Source organism: Macrobrachium rosenbergii, chromosome 55 (genome assembly GCF_040412425.1).
Source record: "Macrobrachium rosenbergii isolate ZJJX-2024 chromosome 55, ASM4041242v1, whole genome shotgun sequence".
NCBI classification, from domain to species: Eukaryota; Metazoa; Arthropoda; class Malacostraca; order Decapoda; family Palaemonidae; genus Macrobrachium; species Macrobrachium rosenbergii.
In genome coordinates this window covers 19,779,598-19,804,908 of record NC_089795.1, presented here as the reverse complement: position 1 = coordinate 19,804,908, position 25,311 = coordinate 19,779,598, and the positions used below count along the sequence as shown (strand labels likewise).

Sequence of the window (25,311 nt, the reverse complement as noted above, 5' to 3'; positions counted from 1 at the left end):
TCTCTGTACAAAATGAGTAAATAAGTAGCACTGGATTTTTCTCATCTAACCAAGAGTTCTGTCTGAAAGGGTACTGCAATTCTAACCCTGTGAATTAAACAAGAGTTAAAAACCAGGTATTTCTGAGCTCAGCCGGTGAAATGTCCCTTAGAGCACACATTTCTAGGTATAAATATTGCTAAATATACCAGAGAAAAAAGCCAACAGGAATGCTGAGGTTACTTCCCTCAGAGCGATCACCTATTATGTAACAGGTGTCGGTATAGAGCAGGGTGAGTGAATTTGACCACTACCACAGGACCTAACTCTGTAGAACGTCCCAATGTCAAAACCCCCGGTACGAGAAGAGCCGTTCCAGCGGCAACTCACCCGGACCTGTACCTGACTACCTGAGCGCCATCTACCCTCATTCCATCTTAGCACGCGTTTCTGTAATCACGCTTTTGCTTGAACTCTGTGTTCTTTTTGCTTAATTTGGAATACCATGTCTTCTGTCACTGAAATCACCGCCACTAAGTTAAGTACCATCTTCTTGCAGGGATTTAGTTGTATCGAGGCTGTATTTGGCCCTTAATTTAATAATTATTGGGTCAAATATCGGGCGTTCCTCTGCGTTCGCCCAGCCCCGCCATGATGACCTAGCGGTACGCCTCTATAGACCAGTTCAGTAGAGGTTTCGCTGGGTCATTTACATTAATGTTTTGTCTTACAATTGACGTTACCCCTTCAGGGAGTTCATTTTGGGGAATTTTATCTACATTGAGTGGGCCACTGCGCTGGTATTAATACTGGTGTTAGTATCAATTCTTTAGGGAGCTTCCTCCCACGGTTTTATGCTTTTATCCCCTTAATAAAGAATTTTTTGGCTCTCGCTCGAGTAGATTTTGTTCCCCAACCTGGTGCTATCTTACAGTCGGTTTTTCTGAATTGTGGTACAATGGATGACATGGATATTTATGGATTAATATTACCTTAGCTTGGCGTCAGGAGCGGCCATTTTGGGTGCCCACTTCCTGTTAAACTTATTTCGGGTAGAACATACCCCTAGCACAAGCGTTTATTATTTTATATTTTTGAGTTGTTTATGTATTGATGTATTGTTGTTGGTTAAATTTTAGCAGTATATATTTGTGTTTTGTGGTACTAGCCTAACCCTCTCGTCTTAATCGGTGGGTTAGGCTACGTAGGTTAGCTTTGCTCATTGACTCTGCTCCCTTCTCTCCCGACTGTGTCGCTTGAGTTGTGGAAGAAGGGTGGGCCGGTGAAGGGAGCGCCACGTTCGTTGTTCCATCCGCTGTTCCGTGTGTTTTGGGTATGCTTGGGTTTTCTGTTAATCCTCCTCCCCTTCTAATGAAGGGAGAAAAGTGATTCGCAATGCATAGCCCTATGCCCTACATGTCGGTCTTCGGTTGGCCTTCTGAACAGAAATTTTCTCCCCTTCATAGTTCCCCCCCTACCTCCCCCTTCCTCCACTCTCTCCCTTTTTTCCCTTTATAGGCTTTGTCTTCAGGGAAAAGATGTGAGTTGGGTTGCAGTAATCCAATGTGCATAGCCTAACCTCTTTTCGTAACTTCTGGCTAGTGTCTTCTTCCCCTGCGGGGAGGCTCGGTACATTTCAACACCGGTAAGGGGATTGCGGTCAGTGTCTGGGGGTTTCCCCCACTCAGTCGACCTTGGTATCGTGACACAGCCATGTCGTTACTCCCCCACCTTTCCCCTGTATAGCAGGTGATGTGTTATCGCTCCCCGTGTGCGGAGCGTCGTCCTCTCGGGGTCGTCACTCTCTGGGGGGGGACCTAGACAGGTCTCCAATTGGAGGTTACCCACCCTTCTGGTATCCATTTTAACGTCACACACCTCGCTAGTGTTTCGTTTGTTCGCTTCCTCATTGGTTCGCGGAACTCCGGACACTTTCAGGGCCTACACAACCCTAGCTGACTCCGTTCCTCTGATCTTCGGTCCCCCCGTTACCGCTAGCCCTTTCCACTCCGGTGGTCTTTGGTTTTAGTAGGTTGGCTTTACCCACTTTTGTTCTCCTATGGACGTAAGAGAACTGCTCTAATAGTGAACCACTCCGCCCCTACATCGTAACCAATGGCGGGGGGAGCGGGGTTTCCGGGGTCTCAGTACTGGAATGACATGTCCAGCATTAAAAAACTGCTATGCCATGTATTTAACCAGCGATTTTTCTGCTGGTCTCCGGCACTCATGGCAATTTATATTTAATTCTAAGTGTGCATGACCTTAGGTTAAGGTATATATCATTCACGTCGGATCATATCCGGCGTCACTTAACTTACTCAGTCATGTTGCATGATTTTAGGTTAAGGTATATATTATTCCCTTCGGTTTAACTCGGCGTTCATAACTTATTTGCCATGTATAATATATTTGTTTTGCTTCACCGGACTACTCCGGTAGGACTAATAATCTACTAATTGCATGTCCTGTTATCTGCTCTAGCAGAAGGCCCCTATCTCCGCCGGATTTACTCCGGCGTGCCTTCAGATAAGCATACTCATATACAGTTTATCCATACAGATGGTACGCTGCCAGGAGTCCGGGTGCACCGCAGTGCTGCACCAGCCCTGCGGCCATGTTGTCTGCCGCTCCCACTCCGGCTGCGCAAGTCAGGGTGGGAGACTCCGGCCGTGGTCAACAGTCAAGGGTCTGTCAAAATCGGTGCCCCTTCAATTTCCTCCTCCATCACTAGTAATCCACACAGACGCTTCATTAAGCGGCTGGGGAGGATATTCTCAATACAAAAAGTACAAGGAACATGGTCCACAATGTTCCGCCAGTTCCATATCAACATCCTGGAAGCAATGGCAGTGTTTCTGACTATGAAAAGGCTTCACCCTCCCAAACAGATCCATATCAGACTGGTTTTGGACAGTGCAGTGGTGGTACACTATATAAACAGGGGAAGTTCCAAGTCGAAATGCGTATCAATCAAGTATTGATAGCCATCTTCTCTCTGGCGGAAAAGCACAAATGGCACCTATCAGCCACTCATCTTGCAGGGGTCCGAATGTCATTGAGGACTCTCTGTCAGGTCAACTCCGCTGGAGTCGGAGTGGTCTCTGGACAGAGCCTCGTTAGCTTGGATTTGCCTTCAGGTTCCAGGTCTCCAGGTAGACTTGTTTGCCACGGAGAGCAACCGCAAACTCCCTTGTTATGTGGCCCCCAACCTGGACCCTCAAGCTCATGCCACAAATGCAATGACATTAGACTGGAACAAGTGGCAGAGGATTTACCTGTTCCCTCCGGTAAACCTGCTGCTGAAAGTGCTACACAAACTCAGGTCTTTCAAGGGGCAGGTGGCTCTGGTAGCTCCCAATTGACCGAAGAGCAACTGGTACCCTCTTCTGCTGGAGCTGAAATTCAAGTGTCATCTGTTACCCAGACCCAAACTGACACAAGTAGTACAAACACAGACTGTGTCAGCTTCCTTAAGAATTCTGAATGCCCTGGCTTGTGGACTTTATGAAATTTGCCGCTCAGAGAGGGGTGGATACAGACCCAGTTAACACTCTGTTCTTGGAATCAGATAAAAGAATCTACTCTCAGGCAGTACGATTCAGCAGTTAAAAATCTGGCATCTTTCCTTAAGCATTCTGAAGCTCAGGTTATGACCACACAATTTGGCAATCTCTTTCTTTAGGTCATTGTTTGAAAAGGTCTAGCTGCAGCTACAATTACCACAGCTAAGTCAGCCTTGAAGAAAGTGTTTTTGCATGGCTTTAACATTGACCTAACAGACTCATACTTTTCATCAATCCCAAAGGCATGTGCTCGTCTGAGACCAGCAACCCGTCCTCACACGGTTTCTTGGTTTCTTAACGATGTTTTGAAACTAGCATCAGAAACTAATAATGCTAACTGTTCATATTTGAGTCTGTTAAGGAAGATGTTGTTCCTAATTAGCCTAGCTTCAGGTGCTAGGATATCGGAACTGTCCGCTCTCTCTAGAGGTGTTAATCATGTAGATTTCCTCCCGTCAGGAGAAGTTCTTCTTTCCCCAGACCAAAGTTTCCTAGCAAAGAATGAAGACCCTCAGGATAGGTGGTCTCCTTGGAAGGTTGTTCCTCTTCCACAGGATCCATCCTTGTGCCCAGTCACTACACTGAGGGCTTACTTAAGGAGAACTTCTCAGGTTTTGTCTGGTCCTCTTTTTATCAGGGAAAAAGGTGGGACACTTTCCTTAAAAGCTATCAGACAACAGATTTTATATTTCATTAAACAAGCTAACCCAGATTCAGTACCGAAGGTACATGATATCCAGGCAGTGGCAACCTCCACAAACTATTTCCACAATATGAATTTTGATGATCTGAAAAAGTATACGGGTTGGAAATCTCCATCAGTGTTTAAGCGCCACTATCTTAAATCACTGGAAGCTCTGAAGTTCCTACAGTGGCTGCAGGGAGTATTATCCCTCCCTCCTAGTTAGTCTTTCTCCCATTCCCCTCCCACCTGCCTGCCTCATTTGCTTTCCCTGCCATCTTCTCCTGGGCCACGCATGCTTCACATCCTGGCCTAGTTTATGTATATATAATTGTACCTTTTTTATGTGTTAGGTTTAAGTGGAATTGTAAATTTTCTTTATGTTAGTCTTAAGTTTGAGTACCGTTAATTGCCTATGTTTCATGGTTACTTTAAGTTTTAATACCATCTGTTCAGAACCTTGTTTTGTCCACAATGATTCTTAGTCTTAAGATTAATGTTTAACTTATATTTCTCTACTGCTGAGATAATTAAATTAGGCTTAAGTAACGGTGCCTTTATTTATCTCTATCTTTTATTTGTCACTTATAATCCTTCACCTTGCTTGGTATGATTCTCTGATACAATTTCACCGGCTGACACAGGTCCGGAGCTCAGAAAAGGGATTTTGACAAAGGAAAAATCTATTTCTGAGGGAGGACCTGTGTCACCCGGTGACCCTCCCAGGTTATTCAATTTCCCCCCTAGTAGGCATACCAAGCTGGTTAGGTGGGTGCTAACCTGGAATGAGGGTAGATGGCACTCAGGTAGTCAGGTACAGGTCCGGGTGAGTTGCCGCTGGAACGGCTCTTCTTGTACCGGGGGTTTTGACATTGGGACGTTCTACAGAGTTAGGTCCTGTGGTAGTGGTCAAATTCACTCACCCTGCTCTATACCGACACCTGTTACATAATAGGTGATCGCTCTGAGGGTAGTAACCTCAGCATTCCTGTTGGCTTTTTTCTCTGGTATATCTAGCAATATTTATACCTAGAAATGTGTGCTCTAAGGGACATTTCACCGGGTGACACAGGTCCTCCCTCAGAAATAGATTTTTCCTTTGTCAAAATCCCTTTTTTCTCACTCAAGGAACCTGAGAGATCATTTCAGGATGCAGGGTCAAAAGGGGAGGTGCAAAGCTCCCATTCTGGTCGATCAGCACACCTGAGAAAGCAGCAAGCACAGCAATCTGATTGCAATGCCAGGGGAGAAGCAAGAGAAGTTCTGGCTGTTCTGAGAACAATTGAGTCCTAGAGAAGAACAAAGCAGAACTGGAGGAAGTCTGAAAAATCAACCTGCCATACAGAAGCTGGCTAAGTGGGTATTATTTAGAGAGAGTTTTTGTATAATTCACAAATACTAAGGAGAGGTGTCTTCCCCCTTCCTGAGTGTGTCCAGCAGAAAATTATTCCAAGGGCTGGGGAAGAACTGCATACATTGGTATTTGTACTTCCAAAAGAAACCTCAACATGAAAGACACAGCTCCTTGAGAAAGCTTCAGCTGTGCAGAGTACCTTAGATAAATCCAAGTGTTATACAAGTAAAGGGAAAACAGATTGTTTCCCAAACGAGACCTCTTACTTGTGGGAAAATCCAATAAAGCCGATATTCTCTGAATTTCACAGTGAGGGACTGAGGTTAACAGTGAAGAAAAGAAACAGCAAGTAAGCACTTAATCTGATGGGCATCAAAGAATAAGTAGCAGTTGGACTGAAGAAGAGATGAGCAGAGATAGACCTCTGCCTTCACTTTTCGAGTATCAAATAAATGATGCGAAAGAGAGAGCAGAGTCTCTAGAAAGTTCTGGAGGTTGGGTGAGTAGTTCTTCCAAACACAGTACCTTAATCCATTCACAGCTCAAGTCACCCTGTCCCAGATCAAGAAAGATCAATATGGGAAAAAAAGGAAGAACAGAAAACTTGACAAAAAAGGAAATCACGGTCCCATTTATGTCCAGGCTGAGGTTTTCTGTGCAGGACAAGACCAGCTTCAAACGTAGCACATTACTGCAAAATGCTACCACTAACTCTTGGTTAAAAGAGGGACAGAGGGCATCTATCAACAACTAAAAGTCAGAGACAGGGAGTTCTTGCATCTTGCCCTATCAGCGAGAATAACACTGTCGGGTACTGAACAGAAGAGAGAGAAAGAAAGAGAACCAGTCACTTTTCTTTCATCCAATCTTTCACCATCGTAACTGTTAGACAAAATGCTGTTCTGTCCCACTGGAGCTCGGGCAGCTAAATTACATGTTGAGTAGCCACTAAAGGTCCTAAGGTGACAGTATCTAAGGACTTGTGGGTAAGTAACATCCCTCAGGTAGAAGGAAATACCAAATAGCTACCCTCAAAACTTGTGATGCTGAGAAGTTTCCCCTGAAAGCTACATGAGGTGGGATCTAAAAAGATTCACATCTCTGTTAAGAAACTAATAAAGTTCTAATCATGAACTTGGGAATTAAAGCAAATGAGAGGGATCTCCATCTCTATGAGTGCTGCCCTTTTCACCAATGATAAGTCTACCAAAAAAACAGACTCCAGCACAGAGTCTCTTAACTGCAGCCTCCCTCAGGGGTTTGTATGGCACCTGGTTGAGCCTATGGTGGATGAATGTCTCATCTCATTCTGGAGGCCTGAGTTTGTTGGGGGGGGGTGACTGTTCAAAGGTCATGAGCGAGGAAACCTTCACTGAAGCAGAGAGGTCCATACCTTCAAGAAGGAAGACCTGATTGGTGGACGAGTAGTAACCCTTTACCACAGAAACATAGAGAAGTTTATCTCAGTGAAGGCTGACTAGAGACTCAGTGATTCTGCAACTGCTGAACTGTGGCTCTGACCAGAGAAATACCCCATTGATGACATCAACCACAAGACATGGCCCACTTTGCCTAATAGACATTTGCTGTACATCTCCAAGACAGCACCCAACATTTCCCATGCAACATTGTAAAAAAGGCCATTCTCAAAGGAGATGCTGGATAGTCTCTGGTTGTTAAGTATAAGAAGCTCCACGTAGTAGAATTACCTCAGCAGATTTGGCTACTTTTGCACTTTGGCCCATAAGGTTAATTTCTCTGCACCACGAAATAAAGGCCACACAGATCAGAATACCACTCAGCTTGTGACCAGCGATGAGCCACCAGGATCATTCTAAGACTGGGGCTTGGTTGATCACTAAATGGATCACAGCAGAAATAATTGTCAAGGTTGCCCCATCTTCAAAGAAGGCCCAAGGGTCCAGCACAGGGAAGCAGAACACCACTTATATCCTGTTTAACTACTTGGCAAACAGGCAGATCACCATGGTTCCCAAAACCTTGAAGTGTTCTCATTAGGTGCAGGTATAGGAACCACTTAATCCATATGATCTGGCAACCGAGTTGATCTGCCAATACATTCCAGGCAGGCAGAGCACCAAGTGTGACCTGTTTAACCACTTGGCAAACAGGGTGGTCACTGTGGTTCTCTAATTGCCTGGCATCTGAGCTGATCACAAGAACATTCCAATGGCCAGGGATGTATCTGGCTGATAGCTCAATAGTGTGGTGAACTGCCCATTCATGCACCTGCCTTACCAAAAAGCACAGGGACAGGGATATTGTTTCTCTTATCAGCACAACTGTGTCCAATTAACTGATCCTTGAATGCTTGCAAACCCAGAAGTGCTGCACCAATCTCAAAAATATTGATGTGCAAGTGAGAATCCTCTGGCATCCACATGACCAGGCAAACAAACCCCTCAGCTATGTGCCCAAACCCTCCTCCAAAGCATCTGAGAACATAAGCACTCCAGGACGGGGAGGCACTCAGCAAGACTCCTGCAGAGGTTCTTTTCATCTAACCACCATGCAAGATCCTCCTTCATTTCTCTTTCCTAAGGAACAGGGTATGTCAGAAGATCAGTGACAGGTAACAAGTGCTGCTCTATGCACCACTGAAGCGAACATAGGTGGATACACACGTGAGGTACAAGTTTCTCTGAAGATGACAGGTGACCAAGAAGGATTTGCCAAAGTCGACCTGACTGTTCCTGTTGAGTCAGAAACTATGCCGATACCTCCCTGAGTTTCCAATGAGTGTCTGTGGGATGGACTCTCACCCACTACTATGTTGATCAACATGTCCAGGTACTTCATCTGCTTATCAAACTCATTCAAAGGAGAGAGGGCATTGGCCAGTATCCAGCCCCCAGTTGCCTCCAGGAAGAGACAATTGTAAAAGCCTGAAGTAGTTATCTACAACTTCTAGCACATATTTCCCCTGCAGTCCAGAATTCCTCCAACAGAGTGAGAGACTTGGACAATCCAGCTGAGTAAGAGAGAAAAAAAAATGAGATATGAAGAAAGAAGACATCACAAACCCAAATCATACAAAAACCTGGCACACGAAGAAAAAGTAGACTGGATAAAAGGAATCAAATATTCTTTCACCCAGTGAATAACTCAACTCTAAGAAAATGTATTATTAGCAGAAGAATAAGAACTTTGTACATAATATGAGTACACTGAAATTCTGTATATAAAAAACAAAAGTAAAAAGTTTTTCAAGTAATGAATGGCAGATACCAAGGATATTAAAAACCAATTAGACACATTAAAAAATACAATCAGACTAACCTGTTTCAAGTGACTGAAACTTGAAATGTTTTGGTAAACAAGATTGTGATTTTCTAGAGCACTGAAGGATGTCAAGATCATCATCAGCACAAAGTTTGACACTGATTTTACCTTCAGGAACATTTTCATTTTTGCATACTTCATCTTCTTCATCACTACTACTCAAAGTATGAACAGATATTGGAGTTTGCGACTTTTGTAATTTGTTGAATATACGGGTCTCGAGATCAGGTAAGCTGAAATTAAAAGTTGTTATTGCACACACATATAGTATTCTGTTGTAATTCTGCTCTAATCTGAACTCATACTACATCTATTTTCATAAAAATAACACATTTAAAAAATATTTTGTTTTCCCTAAGTATACAAACCAGCGCCTTTTATATAGGAGTACCCTTCAGCACAAGCTGGATCAGTCGTTCAATTTGGTAAAAAGACTGGTGGTTAAAGGGGGTGAGTGAGGAATACCACCCTCACTCATCTACCAACACTAACCAGTTTTCCTTTGGCCCAGAAGGGCAGGTGAAGTGGGTTTTAAGTATATAGAAGACTCTGGTCTGTATACCTTGGAAAAATACAATTTACTTTTAAAATGACAAATTTTTAAAGTAATTTGTATTTTCCCTACCATACAAACCTGAGGTCTTTACATGTGCGAGATCGCCCTTACAAGAGAGATTCTACCTCCAAGGTTGGGCGAATGGTGTCGACAGTGCTTCCATCACCTTTTACATAGGAGACTTACTCATTAAGTAGGAGGCAGTCCTTGTCAACTGAATGGATTAGAATGACAACCTGGACAAATCATGTTCTGAATTGTGTATGCAAGTAGATTTCATGACTTCTGTAACCTCCTACTAATGAAATGGTTGACGAGAGAAGTAGGTCCCTGGGCCAGAGTATCCTGCATTACAGAAGGGTACTCAAATAAGGATAAACATTGGAGAACCATGAAATCCCCCATAAGGGGGCTCGATATGAAAGGCAACTCCTTTGGTCAAACCAAAGTTGGTCCTACATGTATACCTCTACCTAACCCCCAACCTTGTGGGAGAGCAGAGGGAGACACATCTTGGCCACTATGCTAAGATTGGGTACTCAAAATGAAGGTATCTGTATCTAGCGTGACCCAGCTGATGCTTCAGCCAAGATGCACATCCAAAATGGAATTAGGGAGAAAAAAAAAAAAGTACAATCACTCTGTATTCATTCCCAGGCTTAAGTACACAAACAAGACACTTGTCTGTCTAGGCAAAACTGGGTACATACACCACAGGTCCCAAGAAAATATCTACCTAGGTATCTGTGGGTGATGTCCCAGAAGCACCACAGGGTTCATCCTGAGTTTATGTATCCTCAAACAAGCACAGTTAGTGACCTCCACCTCTGAGGAGTCATAAGCTCGTCAGATATCTCACAGAGCAAGAGAAGGATGTTCCTGGACACCTCCTCCAAAGCTAGCCTATAAACATGAAAAGAAGCCAATACTCCAAACTACGAGCCAGGGTCCTTCAGAAAGTATGTTACAGCTTGCAACAGGCATAAGAAGTTACCATCCAGAACACCAATCGAAGTCTCTTCACTTGGCAAAGTTTCACTACAACTGTGCAGTTACAAACAGCAATACCAAGTAACCTATTAAATATTCCCAAAAATCTACAGGGAAGCAGTGCTTCTCACATTTCCAGACCACGATATACAGATAAGGTGTGTCCTACAGCCAGAAGAAATATAAGATGCCATTCAAAGAGAACCTAGTAACCCACCTGTAGAGCTGTCTTTTTAAAGGACAAAAATGGAAACTCTTAGAATTCTGATAGACAGATGCTCAAAAGTTTGTTTCTTAGAACTAAGCAAGAAGTCATTCCCTATGATGGGCTACCTCACAGCCTGTGCCATTCCATCTAAAAAGAGTATGTCGCACACACTCGCTAATGGGGGTTGGAGAACTGACTCCCAGATCCTGAGAGAGATGTTCAAGTCCTTCGTGCCCTTTTCCCTCAAAGGGGATCGAAGAGACAAGTCGTCCAAATAAAGACTGACGTTTATGCCTATTAAAAGAAGTCATTTTGCTATTGGAGCGAGGACTTGAGTGAACACTGAGGAGCTGAAGAGAGGCTGAAGCAAAGAGCCCGAAACTGGAAGATTTAGCTACCACAGGGTGCTTGGGTGGCACCGGGCACTTTGGCTGTGCTGGGCACTCAGGTGGCACCAGGCACTCCGAGAGGAGACAGGTGTTTAGACGCTGACGTGGGGCGCCTGTGAGTGTCCTGGAAGATGAACCTTAGATACTTCCTGGAGTCCGGATGGATGGGGAAGTGGAAGCATGCATCCTGCATATCCAAGGCTATCATCCAATTGCCCTGGTGAATGGATGAAAGGACTGACCGGTTCGTCTCCATCTGAACTTCGTCTTCCGGATGAAGAGATTGAGGGCACTTACGTTGAGGATTGGTCTCCATACCCTGATGATTTGGGGACCAAAACAGACGGTAGTAGAAGCCCACTGAGTTGATGCCTTCGACTTCTTCTACGGCTCTTTCAAAGGAGAGAGACCTCCTCCAAAAGGGCCAAATATTTTTCCAAGCCTCTTGAGTAGGCCATCAAAACAATGGGAGAAGGGACTAAAGGGGGGGGGGTCCTCCATGAACAGAATGGAGTAGTCCTCCCTCAGAACCTTACAATCCACTGTTCTGTCCCTCTGATACTCCACTTCTTCCAAAAATCGAGAAAACTGGCTCCCACTTGTGCACAGAGGACTTCTTCCTCATTTCTTGGGCAAGGACTTGAGCTCTTCTTGATAGTACTGGCTGAGAAGCAGACACTGGAGCAGGTCCTAGACTGGGCTTGGGCTTACTGTACTCCCATGAAAGGCATGTTGCTAAGAGGAGAGACTGTCTTACAAACAAACCTAGACGAATCCTTGGGGTGTCTGGAAGAATGTGCCAGAAGATCCTAAGTCAACTTCTATTGGAGGTCCAACTTCTGGGCCAGAGTGGACTCCTTTAGTGGAATGGGAGCACCAAAAATCTCTATTCTTCAAGATCCCCAAAGAGAAAAGAGCCACAAGTTCAAGAGAGCCATCCCTGATGGTTTTGTTAGCACGAGAAAGGACTCCTAGCCAGTCCGAGGCGAAGTCTCAAACTAAATCATTGCAATCTTCAAACTTCTTGGCTAGTGCTCTCACCATCCATTCCAAGAAACTGAATGCTTCAAACAACTCAAAGAGGTCTTTGACAAGGAGGTCAAGTTCTGCTAACAAAAAACAATTTTCGCCAACAAAAACGCCAAGCGTCGGGAAGAAAGAGCTTCCCTGGTGGCGTAGGAAAGAAACCTCATATAGAAAGCGCGAGGGAGGAAAGACGAAGGAAGCCTTACCTTGCTCGATCTTAGCAGGAAACCAAACTTCAATGTCCCTGACTGCCTTCCTAGAAGATGAGGAAAGCACCATTGTGGGGAGCCTAAGTCTGTCATCTGGATGGCACCTCATCAGGAAGATCGAGGTAGGTGAGACCGGGGCTAGCTGGAGCCAAGGAAGGGTAGGAAAGTTCGCCCACAAATATTGAGGGAGAGCTGCATAGGTTAGGAGACCAGCGGTCAGAAACGGGCACATGGCACTCTGAGCAGGAGATGATACTGAAGAGTTGGCGCCAGGCGCTCGGGAACTGGAGCCACGCGCTCAGGAACTGGCGTCAGGTGCTTGGGAGCTGGCGCTGGGTGCTCGGAACCAGGTACTGGGTATTTGGCAACTGGCTCCTGGTGCTCAGAAACTGGCGGCGGACACTCAGGAGCTGGCACCGGGCACTCGTGAGGAGATCGGAGCCTGAGAGGGATTGTTGGGCGCTTGGGGCCAAATACTGGCACCCAACAGAAGCACACTCAGGTGAGAAATAGTACTCCAGATTGTCCCATGCACTACAGGAAGGTTGAGGACTGCGCCCGGCTCCTTAACCCTTAAACGCCGACTGGACGTATCGTACGTCGACTAAAATTGTCTGTTGGGTGCCGAGTGGACGTACCGTACGTTGACTACAAAAAATTTCAACCTTCGGTCAACTCTGACTCGCCCGAAATGGTCGAAAAACGCAATTGTAAGCTAAAACTCTTACATTCTAGTAATATTCAATCATTTACCTTCATTTTGCAAGAAATTGGAAGTCTCTAGCACAATATTTCGATTTATGGTGAATTTTTGAAAAAAACTTTTTCCTTGTGTCCGCGCGGTAACTCGGCCGAAAATTTCAGAAATTCTTTCGTCCTTTTGTCGTAATATTTGCACCAGTTTATATTAGTCGTTAAATAAAGTTTTAAATATGGAAATGTCTGCAATTTCATGTAGAATACAACAGAAAATAACTCATGGTTGTAGCTTCTACCAGTTTTGAAATATTTCCATATAAATCACGATAAGTGCCAAAATTTCAATCTTCGGTCAAATTTAACTCGACCGAAATGGTAAAAAAATGCAATTGTAAGCTAAAACTCTTACATTCTAGTGATATTCAGTCATGTACCTTCATTTTGCAACAAATTGGAAGTCTCTAGCACAATATTTCGATTTATGGTGAATTTCTGAAAAAACTTTTCCCTTACGTCTGCGCGCAGTAACTCTGCTGAACATCTCAGAAATTCTTTTGTCACTTTGTCGTAATGTTTGCACTGGTTTATATTAGTCTTTACATAAAGCTTTATATATGGAAATGTGCGCAATTTCATGTAGAATACAACAGAAAATAACTCATGGTTGTAGCTTTTATCAGTTTTGAAATATTTCCATATAAATCACGATAAGTCCCAAAATTTCAATCTTCGGTCAACTTTAACTCGACCGAAATGGTAGAAAAATGCAAGTGTAAGCTAAAACTCTTACACTCTTACATTCTAGTAATATTCAATCATGTACCTTCATTTTGCAAGAAACTGGAAGTCTCTAGCACAATATTTCGATTTAAGGTGAATTTTTGAAAAAAAAAACTTTTTCCTTACGTCCGCGTGCGGTAACTCGGCCAAACATCTCGGAAATTCTTTCGTCACTTTGTCATAATGTTTGCACCGTTTTATATTAGTCGTTACATAAAGTTTTATATATGAAAATGTGCGCAATTTCATGTACAATACAACAGAAAATAACTCATGGTTGTAGCTTTTATCAGTTTTGAAATATTTTCATATAAATCATGATAAGTGCCAAAATTTCAACCTTCGGTCAACTTTAACTCGACTGAAATGATCGAAAAACGCTAGTAATATTCAATCATGTACCTTCATTTTGCAACAAACTGGAAGTCTCTAGCACAATATTTCGATTTATGGTGAATTTTTGAAAAAAACCTTTTCCTTACATACACGCGGTAACTCGGCCGAACATCTCAGAAATTCTTTCGTCACTTTGTCGTAATGTTTGCACCGTTTTATTTTAGTCGTTACATAAAGTTTTATATATGGAAATATGCACAATTTCATGTAGAATACAACAAAAAATAACTCATGGTTGTAGCTTTTATCAGTTTTGAAATATTTTCATATAAATCACGATAAATAGAAAAAATTCTACTTTCGGTCAATTTTAACTCGACCGAAATGGTAGAAAATTGCAATTGTAAGCTAAAACACTTACAGTCTAGTAATATTCAATCAATTACCTTCATTTTGCAACAAACGGGAAGTCTCTAGCACAATATTTCGATTTATGGTGAATTTTTGAAAAACTTTTTTTTACGTCCAGCGCATTACGAATTCATGCATCATTTTGTTATAATGTTTTCTCTGTGTTGCTTTGATTGTTTTACAATTTGTTATATACTAAAATCATTGCAATTTAGTGTACAATACAAAGAAAAAGAATAACTCATTAGCTTTAACCGTTTTGCTCACAGCACGATTTGTATACAATTATAAATGAAATTTATAATTGTATACAAAGAGGCACATGAAGAAAAACCAATGAGTTACTGATAGGCGTGTGGGCACTAAAATGCCACTCACCCACCTACCACCAGTTAAATATCTTGTTATCAATCTTTAACTACTGTTTTCAGCTACCTCTGACATTCCTATATAAATGGCGATGGTTTGTATTCTTGTAGTAACTGCCATAAGTTCTCTTTCAGTCATTATGCAATTTAAATCTCTTTCAGTCATTATGTAATTTAAAAACTGCAACTATTTCATGCAAGAAAAATCAATCTGAAACATCAACTCACCTCTCATTTGAATTCTCATCTGATGAGCTGATAGTGTGGAAAGTTTGAGACATTTCACCCTAAACTTCAACTCACAATATCTCCTTTAAAAATAAAGAAAACGCATTAGTCAAAAAATATTTTAAGTTCCTATTTAATTAACACAGATTTGGACCATGACAGCAAAATATCATCATACAATAAATCAATTCAACTTCTTTACGAAATAAGAAATTTTTTAAGTAATTTGTATTTTCCCTAGGCATACAAATCAGAGCTTTTTATGTAAGAGTACTCCTCAGCACAAGCTGAATCTGTTGTTGAAACTTGGCAGTTAAATCGTAGTTACAGAGAGTGGAGGAATATCCATCTGCCATCACCAAGAACTTTTTCCTTAAGCATCAGGAACAAAGTGGAGTAGTTGAGGTGAAAAATATAACAGGCTTTGTTTGTATACCTAAGAGACATACAAATCACTTTAAAAGTTTGTCATTTGTTTCTTCAAAAATACAAACCACCTCCTTTTATGTGGGAACTTATCCCTTAATTGGGAGGGTGTCTCTTTCTACCAACCGGTAAGCTGATATCCACCCAGAAATGCCACATTCCTGATCACAGCAGTGAACAAGGGAGCAGTGACTCCTGTAACGTCCTATCCAGTCAGGCATAAGGATAATAGAGTGATAGGGTCCTGAGCCCAAGTGATATGTGTCTGAGATCTTGCTCAAAAAGGATACCCTCAGACAACCAAAAGTGACACAAGTCGTAAGGCAGCTAAATATGGACAATATGACTGATGGGTTCAGATATTACTCTACCAACAATTCCTACCCCTGCACCCACAACAACATTAAAAGGGCAGAACCGAGAGAATCATATCTTATAAGCTGATGCTCTAGGACTGAGAGCTTTGGCATGCACTCAGGCCAAGCTGCTGGCCTGCAAAGGGAGGAAGGAAGAGAAGCCAATTACTCTACCCTTCAACTCTAGCCTATGCCCTCCAAGTACTTTTGATAAGAGGAGCTTGGGTAATTAAACAAACTATTGAGCAACCACCACAGGTTGCAAGGTGTCTAATGACTTGTGGGAGATTTCCCTCAAGTAGAATGAGGTAAAGATGATTTGATGCTTCAAACACCTGCCCCATTACCTGTGCTAATGAAAAGTTACCCAAAAATGCCAGGGGTGGTTGCAGGGCCCCCTACTTTGTAACCTTTCCCTTAAATTGTATGACTGTCTACTTACCGCAAACATCATTAGCTTCTCTGATTACAGCAAAAAGACTGAAAAATAGGGTATGCCTGAGTTACGTTACTCGCTAATATGCTTTATCAAGACTACCGCTACTAGGAAGACAAATTGAAGTGTAAGATCTTATTCCGAGGACTCTTCAAGGGCTCTTGTGGCTCCTAAGTTAGGCTGCCAAGGACAAAAGTAAAATCCAAACCTGGAGGCCAAAGCCCCTGGGGAGGGCAAGATTGCTCACAGCACCTCACAGGTATAGAGAGCTCACCTGTATCAAGAGATTTATGCCTTCCAGTATGAAGTAATGGCTCAAGGCAGCGGTAGCTTTCCTCAACAAAGGTTGAGAGTAGTCTGTCTTGACAAAGGTAGATGAGGAAGTCCATTATAGAGGGATGAATAAATTTGTTTTATTTAGCATTTCCCAACGTTTTGAGAGAGAGAGAGAGAGAGAGAGAGAGAGCGTGTAATTGTCGTAAGTGAGTGCTTCGGTTGTTGGAAGAGGGATGAGGTCGTTAGTTTGTTTACGGCGCTGTCTGTCTGTGGAATATGTGTGAGGATTTTTCGGTTTTGAAGGCAGTTTTTTTTTGAGTCTTGAGTCAGAGCTAGTGCTGGTCTGTCGTTGGGTTTGGACAGTTTTTTTGTGCTGATGCAAAAGTTGTTTTCCCTTGTTAGTGTGCTGTTCTTGTTGCTGTATGTTCATGAGTCGTGTGTTTTTCTGTTTTGGTTTGGTTTGTGTGGTTCTGTGTGCTGTGTTGGCAACCGTGGACGCCTTACCCATCTTCCAGCAACCGAGGACCAGGGTGAGTGTTGTGTACTGTTTTTTTGTGTTTTAAAATCCCGCCACATAATATTTGGCGCCCAACGTGGGGCTGTTGTAAAATAGCCGTTAGGATTGTTTGTGGTGGGTCGAGTGAGAGTAAGGGGTCAGGATGAGTCAGATAGAGAAACTGAGAGAGGAACTCCAGTGGCTAGGGAACTCCAGGGGTAGGCTGGAGGAGGAGAATGGGGAGGCTGAGGAGTGAGAATGAGGAGTTGAGGAGTCAGTTGGAGGAGATGGGGGAATGCTAAGAAGTGCAAAAGAAGAAATGAAAGGGGAGATGAAAGAGTCAGAAGAGAGAATGGAAGATAGGGTGGATAAAAGTTGGAGGGAATGATGAAAGGTGTGGAAGAAATGGTGAAAGGTATGTTCAAGGGTGTTTTTGGAGAAGGGGCTGTTGGAGGCAGGTTCTCTGGAACGTGTGAAGGGGCAAGAGAGAAAGAAAAGGAGGAAGAAGTGAATGGAAGCGTGAGTGATGAAAGTGATGTGGAAATAGGAAGTAAGAAACGAGAGAATGAAAGGCAGGGTAAGGAAAAGGGAATGAAAAGCAAGGGAAGGAACGGAGGGAAAGTAAGGATAAGTCAGGGGAAGAAAAAGGGAAGAAGGGAAAGGGAAAGGAAACTGGTAAGAAGGGTAAGGAAGTGGGAAAGGCAGGAAAGAAGGGAGAGGGTGAAGATACTAGTGATAGTGAGGTGGATGGAGGTGAGTGGATAAAAGTGGATTAAAAGAGGGGGAAGAAGAGTGTGATGAGTAAGATGAATGTAAGTGCAGAAGTGGACTCTTTGTATTCGGAAGAGGGTATGAAAGGACAGAGTGAAAGTAGCGAAAGTGAGAGTGAAAGTGAGAAAGAAGTGAGAAAGGCTATGTATGTGAGGGAGGTACCCGGTGTGAAAAGTATAATGAGTATGGAAGTAGGGATGTGCATGATTTCTTTAGGGAGTATGAAAGGTTTTGTCAGGATAAGTATGTGAAAAGTAAGAGAGTGTGGGTACGAGAATTAGGAGAATATTTGACTGGGTTTTTGCTTGATATGTATAGGGTTATTATGAGTGTGGGGATGTTGAGTATGACAAGGTGAAAGCTAGACTAGTTGAGCAAGCGAGGCGTATGAAAGCGAGTGTTAAGTATAAGAGGAAGAATGAATTTGATGAGGCAAGAATGAAAGCTGGGGAAACCTTGTCACTGTATGCTTGTAGGCTGGAGACGTTGGCAAGGAAGAAGTTTGGGGATGATGGGATAGATGAATGTAAGGAGTTAGTACGGAAGTTGTTAGGGACAGTGCCAGAAGGAGTTAGAGAATTTGTGAACTTGAAGCGGAAGGAGAAGAAAAGATGGACGAATGAAAGGTTGACTTGGGGAGAAATTTTGGAAATTGTAGAAGATTATGAGCTTGACAGGGTTATAAAAGAGAGCAGAAGTGTAAGTGTAAGGGCTGGGGTAGATGAGAGGGTACCAGAGTTCGGTGAGGGGCCCAATGAGAATGGCCGATAGTGTAATAGATAGGAGTGTAAGAGCAAGTAATGTGGAGGTGCCAGTGAGGATGAATGATGGGTTTGTAAGGGAACAACGGGTTGGACGGGTTAGGGATAGTAGTGTACAAAGGAAGGTCGATGAGTGGAAGTCGAGTGAAGTGTTTTAGATGTGGAAAGGAAGGACATACAAAGAATGAGTGTAGGTGGGCTTTAGGAGAGTGTTTCGGGTGTGGGCAACCGGGACATTTGGTAAGGAGTGTACGAAAGATAGGGGGTTAAATGCTACAGGTGCGGACAGGTGGGTCATATTGCTAATGGTTGTAGGGGTACCTGAGTGAATGTAATATGTGGCAACTGTGGTAAGAATGGGCATTATGCGAGAATGTGTTCAGAACCGAGAGCGAAGTGACGAATGTGGAATGGAAGGGCATGTATCAAGTGTGTGTGGACGAAAGAGGGTGACTGTGACAGCGAATCGGGAAACTGAGTGTGAAGGGGTTCAAATGGGTGGATCCTCCAGGATGCAAGCGGTGCGTGTGATGCATGTACGTGAGGGGGGTTGCATGAGGATCAGCAATTTGTTTTGATAGAGTATGGCAGGAAACGTAAGAAAGGGAAGAACGTTAAAGTAAACTGAATGGTCGTAAGTTGTGTGATAGGGGTGTGAGTGCCAAAGTGAAAATGAGTGATAAAGCGTGTATACGGATGAATGGGATGGTATGAATAGAACGTATAGCATATGCGGGTTTGATATAACTGAGTTGACTGAACGTAGGGTAAGTGAACGTTGGAGGTGAGCGAAAGTGTAAGAGTAAGAGAGCGTAGCAGTGATAGACGAGTGGTTGAAAGCATGAATGAATCGTTGCAAGAATTGGAAAGGTCAATGAGCGAATGGGATGGGTTAGTTGAAGAATTGGGGAGGTATTTGGGAACGAGTTAGAGGGTATAGATGAGATTGTGGATGAAATTGAGTGGTAATAGTGAAGAAGATAGCGTGAATCTGAGAGAGAAATGGAGGAGAAGATGTGAGTTTGAATGTTGCTAGAAGAGAAATGATTCTGAGAGAATGATTGCGTGCCCATGAACGCGATCTAGAGGACCTGCTAGTGAGCATCCGTGGGTGTTGCGTGTAAGGCGATTTGAAAGAGGTGTGAAAGGTGTTGGTTGGGAAATGCTAAAAGGGGAAGAAATATAGAGGGATGAATAAATTTGTTTTATTTAGCATTTCCCAACGTTTTGAGAGAGAGAGAGAGAGAGAGAGAGAGAGAGAGAGAGAGAGAGAGAGAGAGAGAGAGAGAGAGAGAGAGAGAGAGAGAGTGTAATTGTCGTAAGTGAGTGCTTCGGTTGTTGGAAGAGGGATGAGGTCGTTAGTTTGTTTACGGCGCTGTCTGTCTGTGGAATATGTGTGAGGATTTTTCGGTTTTGAAGGCAGTTTTTTTTTTTGAGTCTTGAGTCAGAGCTAGTGCTGGTCTGTCGTTGGGTTTGGACAGTTTTTTTGTGCTGATGCAAAGTTGTTGTTTTCCCTTGTTAGTGTGCTGTTCTTGTTGCTGTATGTTCATGAGTCATGTGTTTTTCTGTTTTGGTTTGGTTTGTGTGGTTCTGTGTGCTGTGTTGGCGACTGTGGACGCCTTACTCCATCTTCCAGCAACCGAGGACCAGGGTGAGTGTTGTGTACTGTTTTTTTGTGTTTTAAAATCCCGCCACACCATGATCATCTGAGCAGAAGTTCTAATTGAAGAGACCCCCCTTCTACAACACCAATCAGCACACTGGGCAGTTTGCTGTTGCAAACAATGTCATTTTCTAGTACAGTAAATCCCCCGTATTCGCGTTCTCACAATTCGCAGACTCATGTATTCATGGATTTCTCTGTGGAACGTATCTACCCATTATTCTTGGAAAATTCGCCCATTCGCAGTATTTTTCACTGGTAAATATTCACTAATTACTGTATTTTCATATTTTCATGACTAAATGCACTTTTTGTGATAAAACTATTAAAATACTCAGGTACAAGCATTTTTAGAGGGTTTTTCTTGTGTTCAAACTATCAAAATAGGCAGTTCTAAGTGTTTTTAGAGGGGTTTTAAGTATTCATGGATTTTAGCTATTCGCAGGGGGTTTACTGTAATAGGTTTAATACTACTCACTTTGCTAGGAGTTTTACTTTGGCAACAATTAAAATGTGGAATAGTTTGCCTAGTAAAGGTAGACCCCGTTTTATGCCAGGGGTTCCGTTCCGGCACCACGTCATAAGCCGGAAATCGTTGTAACCCAAAATATCGTCGAAAATCTTAAGAAAGCCTTACTTTAAATCTTGTGTGTCTTGAAAACAATGTAACCTGCATTTTTATTGAGTTTTTCATCAAAAGACCTCCAAATTTTGACCATTCTGCCGTTTTTGAGCCATACTTCTTCCGCTGGATCAGTGTCATAAACCCAGAAAATGCATTGAAATAATTTTTGATGACTATATTTGAAGACCATCATAAACTCAGAATTTCATAAGCCGAGCCCAGAGTAAACCGGGGACTGCCTGTATATTTGAGGGGTGTTCTGATCTCCAAATGCTTACATGAGGAGCAAATTCAATCCTGCTGTCTGCTAACGTTTACTAAATTCATTTGTATCAGTTTTATTTTCTATTCTCCATAATTTGTCTACCCTGGCAAATGGATGCTAGAACTGTTTGATTTGTTTCCATTTTGAATTTTATCTTTTGTACAAAGACATTCAGGGCACTGACATCTAATATAGGTCTCCAACCTCCTGATGACTTGGAGACTTCGGGCAATCGGTTGTAGAACCCTGGAGAATAAATGTCCTCTACCGTCTCTATGGCTTCTTTCTTGACAAGAGATGCGACTTCTTTTAAAAGAGCTGCAAACCTCTTTGAGCCTGGTGAGTAAGCTGTCAATGCGACAGGTGTGTTGACTAGAGGCTTCTGCACGAAGGGTGTGGTGTAGCCCTCCCTGAGGACAGGGACTATCCAGGGTTCTGCTACCTTCTTCTTCCAACACTCCTAGAAGAGAGGGAGCCTTGCTCCTACTTGAGTACACTCCCTGGAGGAAGATTTAGAGGCAAACTTTTTAATGGCATGTTGCGTAAAACATGCGTTAGACTTTGGTCTAGTGTACAGTCTGGGTCTGCCACTCCAAAAGGGATGCATCTGCAGTGGTGTTGTGGATCTGGACGCAAAAGCAGGCTTTTCCTTAGGGCGTCTCGATGACTGTGAAAGAAGATCTTGAGTATTCTTCTTCTGAAGATTCAGAAGCTATACCCAAGACAGTAGCTTGGGGAAAAAGGTGCAGCCGGTCCAAGGGAGAAAAAAGGAGCGATGATCTCTCTTAGATGTAAATGAACACAGTTCTCTTTTCTTTAAAATACCCATAGTATGAAGGCCAGCTAACTCCTGGGAACTATCTCTGATTCCTCTATCAATACAGGAAAGAATTCCTAGCCAGTCATTAGAGGAATCTTGTGGCAATACCATACATTTTCTAATCTTCCGAGCCAAAGTACCTACAGCCCAGTCTAGAAGACTCATCACTTAAAATACCTTAAAAACATTCTTTAACAGACAAGATAGCCCCAAAGCAGAAAACATGATTTTCGCCAAAGTGAAAGCAGACCTCCGGGCCGAATCTATCAGTCCAGAGAAGTCGCCCTGGGAGGATGCAGAAACTCCCTGAGAAGGAGCTTCTCCTGTGGCACAAAAGCAGTAACTTACTCACTTGAGTCTGGAGGGAGGAAAACTAAAGGTAGCTCTACCTTGGTCCCTCTTCTCTGCTAACCATCCTTCTACTTCGTTCAGCGCCTTCTTCACTGAAGAAGAGAGTACCCGTTTAGGTAACTCCAAGGAACCGGATGTCTGAGACTCTATCAAAAGAGCTGAGGCAGGAGAGGCAGACATTCCTGGAGAAAAGAAGCTAGGGAAGGTTGCCAGCAGGAATCTCAACAAGGAGGCATACACTGTTGAGGGCGTGTCATCTTCCACTACCTCTTCCTCGTCAGAGGATACAGAAGACAATGACAAGTCAGCTGGAGTTTGGGAAGTTGGAGGAGACTTCTTGATCAAGCTCAAAATGCTATCTAGCTTACTCTGAATAGGGTCCGGGACAACTGTAGCAGCCGGAATACCAGAAGAAGGAGCCTGAGTACTAAGAGGCACCTGTGCAGTTGATGGCTCTGGGTGAGGAGAGACGAAACTCCGACCAATGTAGAAGAAGCAGGAATGATGATCGAACAAATACGTTGCAAAAGTTGACGTGTGGGGGCCGATGGGCGCTCTGAAACCACTGGGAGGTCAGCAGCTACCAGGGGCATGGACACTTTGAGGTGTTTGGGTGCCAGTGGCTGCTAGGGTGACAAAGAACATGACAGAACACTTGTGAGTTCGGGCGCCGATGGGTGCACATCTACAGGAGCCACTAGGTGCTATCCGGCACTTTGAAGCTACTGGGCGTTCTACTTCTGAAGGAAGTTTCAACACTGCTAGGAAGTTTGGCAGTTTGGCGCCGAAAGCATACCCTCCGCTGAGAGTTTACTTGAGGAAAAATGCTCCAGGCAGTCCCAGTGACTACATGAGGGGAGCTCAGATCTTCACTCTTCTTAGAAGGCACTGGAGAACAGTTCGACACGTCTACTGCACACCTTTTCAAAGGCCGTGACTTGTCTGCGAAGCACCACTGACGCCTGGGACTTAACTCCTCAGAACCAGATGACATACAATGAACATCCACTGAGAGACCTTTCCAATGGCTCTAGGTTGCATCCTAGGATACATTAACATGCTGAACCGAGGGGGCAACTACTCGTGGGCAGACCCCACTGACCTCCCTTAGGCTACCAGTTTGACTCCTCCCAGGTTTTGGGGAGTATGACAGGGACCTTGGCCTATGAGAATTGGCATGACAAAAGCCATCTCCTCCACCAACACTTCACTAGCACTAGGTGCTACAGGGCACTCTGAATCACCTTTCTCATCCATAAGCACTCACTGAAGAAGCTGACAGTGCAATAGACTCCACTATTAACTCAAATCTCTTGTAGATTTTCGACTTGTGGCTGGCCATGGGGTTGGGTTGGGAAACATGAGAGCTGGGTAAAGGAGAGGTTTGAAGAGTTTGAGGGGTTTCAATTGGTTTCATTGAAATGAAAAGGAACATTAGAATCTGACTTATCTGCAGATGATTCCAGACTAACTAAATACTCGCTATTTTCTCTACCAGTCGTTTTCCTTTTCTTGTCCCTACCGAGTTTCTTTAAGTGAGAATCTCAAGTCTTCCACTTTTTATTGTCCCAATCAGCACACTCCAAACATCTCAAATCAACAGAGCATGTCTGTCCCCTACATTCTATACACATCGTGTGTGAGTCTTATGATGCTTTAGTCAGGCGTGTATTGCAGCCTTTGCTGCAATACCTAAAGCTAGAAACACTAGAGTCAGACATTGTGAAAAATTCAAAAAACAGTCAGACATTGTGAAAAATTCAAAAAACAAGTCCAAACTGGGAAAAAAGTCGTAATCTGATGATACAGTGTCAAAAAGACAACCTAACATTAACTAAATATGCCACAAGGCTACCAAGAGAAGAATACTTCACCAATCGCCGATGAAACAACAACCAGAAAAGTATGAATTTCAAAATTAAAGCTGCTGCCAACCACTGGACTTCAACCATCAGCCAGCAGAAACAAATTGAGCTCTTTGCTAAATTGTTCCTCTCTTTCCCCCGAAAGTGGGCAGAGCACATTACCTACCCCAAAACAAACTAGTGCAACCCTAAAATTTCAAAATTTTAGCTGCCAAACAAGTGAAACTAATGGCTACGTAATTACTGAGTAAGTTACTTATATAAAAGTAACATATTACCAAAAGCTGAGTAAGTGGTTCCCAGCAATGGGCTATACCTGCCTGCGACCAATGAATCATATTAGTTATCGTTACTCCCTAATGAATATCCCCACAGATCCTCAGAGGAGCAAAGAATAGTTCATATTCCGTGTTAGGCAGCCACAAACATATCTACACCCGACAGTGGCCCAAGGCCTCCACTCACCCACCACTTGCTGGTCTGCTGGTATAATGGTTAGTGTCGTGGCCTGCTACTCAGATGACGCAGGTTCGCGCTTCCCCCAGGGAGACAAAAAATCACTGGCTCTGTATCATGATCTGTTACTGTTGCAGTGTGGAGTTTGTGGTGGGAGGTTGAAACCAAACATTATTTGGAAGCTTGAATTTCAAGTCAATGGCCCCTGTCTGCTTGTTCCAAGCAAATAGGTTTCATCTACTAAAATAATAATAATGATAATACTTCTAATTAGGGTAACCACCTAGGCTAGTCACCATGTGTCAGCAGTTGTTTCCACCTCACATTTAGGAATTCTCCTACATACCAAAGGCTAAAAGGCTCAAGTTTATAATTTCAATAGGTTCCAGAAAATAATTACAACCAATACCTCATATCCTATAGGATAGACCTAAAGAAATATATCTATTGGTAAAACTGAAGACTACTACCACAGCCCGGTCCCTGCCAGTCACTGACCAGAATATTTACCACCATCTGTTTATGTTTTGGTAAAATTAAGTTGCCAATAAGACTCCACCCAGCCATTTTTGCATGAATAACAATTTAGGATTTTTCATGCGAAAATGGCTAGGAAATGACAGGGCACTAAAAGAACCTAAAAATACAAACCTAACGTAA

At 43.2% G+C, this 25,311-nt stretch overlaps 1 protein-coding gene across 3 annotated transcripts in view; it reads right to left on the bottom strand.

The window, feature by feature from the left end:
- The window catches only part of LOC136835671 (crossover junction endonuclease EME1-like), a 172,081-nt gene that overhangs the window by 144,076 nt on the left and 2,694 nt on the right, over positions 1–25,311 (bottom strand). For all 3 annotated transcript variants that reach the window (XR_010852234.1, XM_067099505.1, XM_067099504.1), the window contains exons 2-3: positions 15,085–15,167; positions 8,882–9,117 (exon numbers count right to left, since the gene is read on the bottom strand). Coding sequence is in view for 2 of the 3 variants with exons in the window: in XM_067099505.1 (XP_066955606.1) it covers positions 8,882–9,117; positions 15,085–15,137 (289 nt within the window). In the remaining variant the exon portion in view is untranslated. The remainder of the gene's footprint in view (positions 1–8,881; positions 9,118–15,084; positions 15,168–25,311) is intronic.